At 57.9% G+C, this 6,849-nt stretch overlaps 1 protein-coding gene across 3 annotated transcripts; it reads right to left on the bottom strand.

Moving 5' to 3' along the window:
• Window positions 1–271: 271 nt before the first annotated feature.
• Window positions 272–3,260, bottom strand: MDK (midkine). Of its 3 annotated transcripts, none has more exons than XM_085306299.1 (5): window positions 3,104–3,260; window positions 2,291–2,377; window positions 1,999–2,160; window positions 1,707–1,868; window positions 272–1,218 (listed from the first exon to the last, which is right to left on the bottom strand). In XM_085306299.1, exons 1-5 carry the CDS (start codon window positions 3,204–3,206, stop codon window positions 1,190–1,192), a joined length of 543 nt encoding a protein of 180 aa, XP_085162425.1. In that variant the 5' UTR covers window positions 3,207–3,260; the 3' UTR covers window positions 272–1,189. The 3 variants fall into 3 exon arrangements, with proteins under 3 accessions (XP_085162425.1, XP_085162436.1, XP_085162444.1); XM_085306310.1 differs by having other exon boundaries at window positions 272–1,215; window positions 3,104–3,249; XM_085306318.1 differs by lacking the exon at window positions 3,104–3,260.
• Window positions 3,261–6,849: the final 3,589 nt, after the last annotated feature.

The raw sequence follows: 6,849 nt of genomic DNA on the forward strand, positions 1-6,849 counted from the left end.
GGCACCATTGCCCCCGGCAGAGGAAGAGGAGGAAGAGGAGGCGGCGGCTTTCTGTGAATGCAGGACTGCTCCGCAGCCGGCTGAGGACTTTCAGCCTCRTTTCTCTTTCTCTTCCCATGCTGCTCCTCGGGAAAAACACAAAGGGAAGGCCTGCCCCGAGCCAATGCAGTATTTTTCCTCATGCGTGGGGCAAGGGCCCTGCCTGGCACCGCAATGTCGGGGGTTTCCAGCACAGCAGTGCAATGTAAAGACTATAACTAACCCAACTGGGTTCCGATTTTTTATAAAGACTTTTATTGGAAAAGAAAACAAACCCCATTTTCCAAAAATAGAGAGAGCTCCCACCCAGCACCAGTGTTAGAGCATCGAAGGCAGAGAGGCTGCAGCCCCGGCACAGACACGTCCAGGCTAAAAGCGACAGAGAGGAGGGAGGGGCACACATGACCACTGGTCACCCACGAAGGTGGTTTTCTTCCCCTGGCAGCTGCAGGAAGCTCTTGCATCTGCTGCAGGGAAGAAGCCCCATCCTCATGTGAATGAGGCTTTGAGAAGCTGAGGGCAAAGGGGCAGCGGGATGCACCGAGCACCTCTAACCACAGGGAGAGTCTGATTCAGGCCAAGCCAAGGAAATGGGGGGCTCAGGAGGTCCCTGTCTCCACTGTGCAGGCCTGCCAGTCAATACCCCGGTGGGAGATGATTGATTTTCTCTCCCTTGGCTCCCCCATCCCTCCCTCCCCAGGCAGGGTTACTCGAGCATTCAACACWCAGCCTTTCCCTCAAGCACCAGTATCAAGCAGAGGAGCCAGGAGGCTCCCAGGCTTGCCAAAGGCAATTCAAGGGTGGCCAAGGGTGGAAAACTGCATATGGTCCTGTCCCAGCTCTCCACAAGCATTCCAGCAAGCCTTGAAATAAACCCAGAGGAGAGGAGAGGAGGATGCACGGACAGTGCCAGTGGGGCAGCTGGAAGGGAGACAGCACCTTCTGCAGGAAGGACTTGGGTTTGCTCTCTACAAAACTAATGAATAGAACAAGGCATCTTGGTTAAAGAGGAGGTGGTGGAAGAGGAAGAAGACTGGCGTTTGGCAAGACGCTGTGGAGCGGGGGGACCCGGCTGCAGCACGAGCGGCGTGCTTCCAACCGTTCAGGCACCGTGTCGAGGAGGTGGAGGCGAGGATGTTGTCTTCCCACTCTAATCCTTCCCCTTGCCCTTCTTCGCTGCTTCCAGTAACGAAAGGAGACAAGAGTTAGTGCATCTGCTGGCAGCACCACCTGCTCCCCAATGCTCAGCCTTGGTAGAAACATGGTAGTCGGCATGGCACACTGGCAGGGAACCCACACAGGTGTCACCAGCACCCTGGGCCACCAGAGAGAGTGGGCAGGACCCACATGCTGACAGATCATATACTGGTAGCCTCTCCCCACCACACAAAGCCGCATGGAAGAAGATGGGGAAATCCTCACTCAGCTGAAGCTTAAGGTGAGTTGGGGGTGACCAGGGCTTTTCCTAGAGACACCTGTGTCCCACYGAAGCCATAGTTGAGATTTCTGGGCCTGTTGCATGCACGGAGGGAAGAGCACTCTATGCAGCCCTCTGCACCGCCAGCAAAACCCAGCCCTGATGGGCTAACCTGCCCAAGGGGAGCCAGTGCCCGGGGCCCTTGCTCGGACACCTGGACCATCTGAGGCCAGGAGCGGTGGAGACTGACCTTTGGACTTTGACTTGATCTTGGAAGAGCAGGGCTTGGTCACGTAGACAATCTCCTCACACTGGGCATTGTACAGGGCTTTCTTCAGGATGCCTGAGCGGGTTTTCACACCTGTCTGAACGCTACACCCACCCCAGCTCTCAAATTTGTACTTGCAGTCAGCTGGAAGAGAGGTTAGACATGTGAGACCCTAACAAGACCCAGACCGGACACCAGCCTCCCAGAGGCCGGAGGTCCAGCCACAGGCTGGCGGGGTCCCCGGCTAGTCCCACTGCAATGGGCATACACACACCTCCGAACCTCTTCTTCCAGTTGCAGGGAATCTTACACTTGAGTTTCTTAGTCTCATCTTTACAAGTGCCTTCACGGTAGCCCAGGCCACAGTCTTTGCTGTTGGGGATGCAGGGCCCCCAGCGCCAGTCCTCGCACTCGGAGCCATTCTTCTTCACCTTGTCTGCAAGGGAAGAGGGAGCTGGTGCTCACTGCCGGCCGGTGGAGCACATCTAGGGCCCTCTCCTGCCCCACCAAGCTCACTGCCCCATGCCTCGTGTGTGTGTGTGTGTGGGGGGGAGGGTCCCACTTACCTTTCTTGGTTTTGCCAGCCTCAGCGGTTGCGGTCAGGAGGATCAATGCCAGGACGAGGAGGAGGAGGCCCTGGACTTGCATCATGCCTAGGGAGGAAGGGACACTGTGTGTGGGGGGGGCGGGGCTGAGGATGAGATCCTGGCCCCGTGGTCCGACATCAACCTTCCTGAGAGCTCTGTGTGGCCAAAGYGCTCTTCGTCCAGTGATGGCAGCCCAGTGTGGAGGCCTCAGGAGGAAAGGCAGGGCAGCTCTGCCAAGCCTTGGAGGAGAATAGGTATGTGCGGCTCCGAGGGGCCCCYGCCCCTCACAGGGCTGCCAGGGAACCCCACAGGGCTGCGTGCACCCAGCACCTGGGGAAAGCTCTTGTGTCCAAGTGAGAGGAGCGGGACGGAGACCCTGGCTCCAGCCCGGGACCCAGCTGGGCATGGGGCAGTGTCAGCCACCAGCACCCTCAGCGCATGGCCCGATGCTCCGATTCCTCCATGGGCCAATGCCCACTTGAGCTCATCATTCCCACTCCTCTGCAACAGGTTTGCTCATGTGAGCAAGACCCCCTGCAGCAGGGCTTGAGCCTGGGGACATGGGGTGGCTGGGGGACCATTGGCACCACAGCTTGCATGGCAATCCCCACAGCAGCTAGGAGGCCTGGGGAAGGGCCATGGCTGGGCTGCTCCTGGCCAGCCAAGGAGACCTCATTTGCCTGCTAGCAGAGGAGAGACCCTGCTCCCCAATCCCAGTCCCCAGCCACCTTCCAGCCCTATATTCCTCAGTGCCTCTTTTATCCAGCACCCAGCAGGGTGCCATGCCCATACCAAGGAGCCCTGAGGCCAGGGGACTGCAGCAGCCATGGTACCTTTCTTCTGCTCCAGAGAAATCCAGGATGGAAAGAAAAAAAAACAGGAAAAACAAATGCATTATTGTGAGGGGTATGAGAGCTAAACCAGCAGATTAAACGCAAAAAAATCCACATAGTGTGGGAGCTCAATGGGAGATTGAGAGGTAGAGCTGCGCCCACTGCTGGATCCACTGGCATCWGCACATCACCACGTGCACACAGGGTGTGTGTGTGTGTGTGCACGTGTGTGCATGCATCCTGGAGTACACACACAGTGGGGGTGTTTGCATGCAYGTGAATGCACCCAGGAGTGTGCATACACATGCTGATGTGCGTGGGTGAAGAGAAAGGTGTCTCTGCGCTGCTAGGGGGGAGTGTGGGCCCTATGAGACCCGAGGGAGTGAAGCCCCACAGGGTCCCTGTCCACCCCACCACAGTGGGCTTGGGCCAGGCAATGGCTCCCATCCCGCTCCTTCTAGCCTTAGGAGCAGCTCCCATACATGAAGTGAGAGACCAAACTCGGGCTCCAGATGRGAATGCAGCAGTGACAAGACTGTTCAGCCTCTCTATCCCAAGGGCAACTTGCATTAGAGACTTCTAACCTACYGGGGGCCTGGGCCACATCTGCATCCACTAAACTTCCACTGATCCCAAAGCAGCACTGTTCAGGACTGGCTCTGTGCGAGGCTCTGACTCCAGCCCAGGATTCCCCAGTCCAACCACCTCTATCATAAAGCTGAGCCTYGCAGAAATTTGCCTCTTTACTGGGCGCTTCAGAATCATCCAGCAGGTCATGATCTCCTCTGCAGGACCCTGCTGCCAGCACTGACACTTTGCCCTTTCTCCGTAGCTGTATAAGAGCAGGCAGCAGTGTAAGCTTGGGCCATTGATTCTGCTTTTTCTAGGGGAGAGAAGTGTTGGCACAATGCTACCACCTAACTTTACAGGAGAGGGAAGAGGAAACTCACTCTGTGCTTTCCTCTTTTGGTTTTATCCTTGCAGGGACCTCAGGTAGAGACTGACAGGTGGGTCTCCTTCTTCTGCAAGACAACCTGTCCTGTAAATCCAACTCAGCTTTTCAGGGACCACGGGTCCTGGTCTTTCAGCAACTGCCGTTGGTCCTCCTGCTGAAATCACCCCTGGGAAGTGTTAACCTCAACCTCCCACCTCTGTTGGCCATGCTGAACCAGTACAGCCAGTGGCAATGCCAGCTTCCCTCAGCAGTAAGGCCTCTCTAGAGGAGGTACGACTCCTCTTTCAGTCATGGGATAGTCAGCTCGGCCACGGAGCCCCAGCTTGCTGCTGGGCTGGGACAGCAACGCTCCAAGCACTGTGCTAACCACTGCTTCTCCCTCCGCTTTCGCAGCAGCTCCTGCCAGAGGTGAGGCTGGGAGGGTCAAGTCGAGCTGTCACAGAAATCACATCCTGAATGGTCTCGTTTCYCGAGGTGCCCAGGATGTGCCAGGTCTGGCATGCCAGCCAGGTGCTCAGAGGTGTGCCTGGTCCCAGCAGGAGCGGGGATGCTCAGATGCAGTGTCTCAAGTTTGGTAACCTCTTCCCCATACCCGCAAGGCCCTGTTATTTATGGTGACACTCATCAGCTGCTTGTGAGCAGGCAGCAAGCAACTACATCGCACCTGGCCCAGCCCCACTGTGAGCTTGGTTGGGACTGGGAATGGAGCGGTCAGGACACACCATGTGCCCCATGGGGAAGCCAGTGTGGGGAGGAAGAGCCTGGGGTCAGCGTTTGCTCCCTGCCCCCAAGCTCCCCTTGGCAGCGTGTCGGAGAGAGCAGCTCCCGGCATTATTCAGGCTCCAGTGCACTCACCTTTCATGCGCCTGCTGCTGTGAAGCTGCTGGCTTCACTCTGAATTGAACTGTCACAGGGAATTACACAGCCCGCCTGGCTGAAGGCAAACCGAGGCGATGAGAGCTGCCTTCCCCCTCGCGCCCCTCAGCTGGGAGTGAGCCCATGGAGCACAGCACCAGCCAGAGCACAGCTCAGTCCTCTTCCCTCAGTCCTCTTCAAAGGGGACGAGAGCTGGCCAGGACAGCCCGATTACGGAGAGAGGCTGGGACTGAGCCGGCTCCATAACGGACACCCCTGTCCTGCTTTCTGCAGTATCTCCTGCTGCAAGGGGATGGGCAGCACCTCCAACACCCACACAGTTCACTGGGTCCCCCAGCTTTTAAGAGCTCCATAACCTTCTTCCATCCTTTGYCATGGAGCTTCTCCCTCTGCTTCTGCACCTGACTCCTACTCCAGCTCCCATTTCAGTTCGGTTTCAGCACCAACATGGGGCTTTGCCTGAGGTACTCCTGAGACTCTACCAAGCAGATGTATCCTCCGAGTGCCTAGGGAAGATAGCCCCTGGCCCTGAGAGCTGGCTGTACTCATCTCCCTCCACTTGCCTGTGAGCACCAACCCCCCAGCCCTGAGCACTGAGCATGGAGCTGCTGAAGCAGCTGAACCAGCAGCACGTGATGCTGGAGCTGGAGCTCCCCACAGAGCAGTGGGTAACATGCAGCCTTGTTGACCTGTGAACAGGGACAGAGGGAATGGATGCTCCCAGGGAGAGCCCTGCTGGCACAGAGACCCATGGGTCGGCCCCTAAGATCTACCTGCACACCGTGTCCCCTGCTCCCATGCTCCATGTGAGGGCTGCAGGGACCGTCGGCTGCAGCTCATCCTCRAACATTCACAGGTGAGACAGAGCACAAGGGAGAAAAGTTTTTGAACTGGTTTTTCAAACAGTTCGAACCTGTCTCTGCTCCCTGGTCAAATAAGAGCTGTTCCAGGTCAGACTGCAAACGACTTCACTGCTGTTCCTGCAGCCAGCTCCTCCTGCATCCCTGCTGAGCCTGGCACTTGTTCACGCCCTGGCTCTTCTCATGTCCTGTCCCGGCCAGCTYTCACCTCACACCGGTTTGGTCTCTCCCTGGATGGGCTGCACATGGGGAGTGGTAGCYTGGAGCTACCCACACCTTGGCAGTCCCCACTTCCCCTTTCTCTCCCTTCTCCCCCCCTTATGTGCCACGAATTTGACTGAACTACGATCAGATCCCCAGAAAATCAGCAGGTGACACTGAAACAGGTCTCCAGTTACCAGCCAGGACTACAGGGGAGCCTGAACCCCTCTCTGGATGCCACTCAGGGCCAAGGTAGTGCTGTCCACAAGCGCTTCTCCTAGCATAGGCCATACTGTGCTCCCCAGATCCTGCACCCGCCGGCTCCTGCCCCTCGCTGCTGCCCCACTCCTTTGGGGCATGCTGCTGGGCTGTCAGCCCCCTCGCAGACCCTCTTGCAGCAGGGGGACCTCTCGGCTCGGCTCAAATTGCAGCCCGCTCCCGTGGAGGTGGAGGTGGGCGCAGGAATGTCTGCCCTTCCTCCGCAGCATGCTGAGCTGCTCTGGCGGCCTCAGGGCAGGGAGCCCAGCACACAGGGAGCCCAGCACCCGGAGAGCCCAGCGCCTTCCCAGCAGGAATGTCCCTGCAATCAGGAGCTGGGGGATCGGGCGGGGGGGGGTATGGAAAGAGGGAGCTTTTCCAAATGACCTAAGGCATTAGCAGGGCACCGCTGGCGGGGAGCAGGGCTCTGGGGGTTGTGAGCCTTTCCAACAGACTCCCTTACCTTCCCCTCAAGGCGACCAAAGAGTGCTACAGTGGGAAAGGGGTTGCTCTGCTTTCTGCTCCCCTCYCCTAGAAAGCTGCCAGCTGCCCAGG

The sequence above is a fragment of the Rhea americana genome, unplaced genomic scaffold (genome assembly GCF_003343005.1).
Source record: "Rhea americana isolate MKP2758 unplaced genomic scaffold, rheAme1 scaffold_102, whole genome shotgun sequence".
NCBI lineage: Eukaryota > Metazoa > Chordata > Aves > Rheiformes > Rheidae > Rhea > Rhea americana.

Bases quoted from the DNA above. Each gene is read 5' to 3' on its own strand.
- MDK (XM_085306299.1), bottom strand. From the start codon at position 3,206: ATGCATTTGTTTTTCCTGTTTTTTTTTCTTTCCATCCTGGATTTCTCT. The intron at 2,378-3,103 runs GTATGGGCATGG...CTTCCTCCCTAG, and splicing joins CCTGGCCTCAGGGCTCCTTG to GCATGATGCAAGTCCAGGGC. The intron at 1,869-1,998 runs GTGTGTGTATGC...CCTCTCTTCCAG, and splicing joins CTGGAAGAAGAGGTTCGGAG to CTGACTGCAAGTACAAATTT.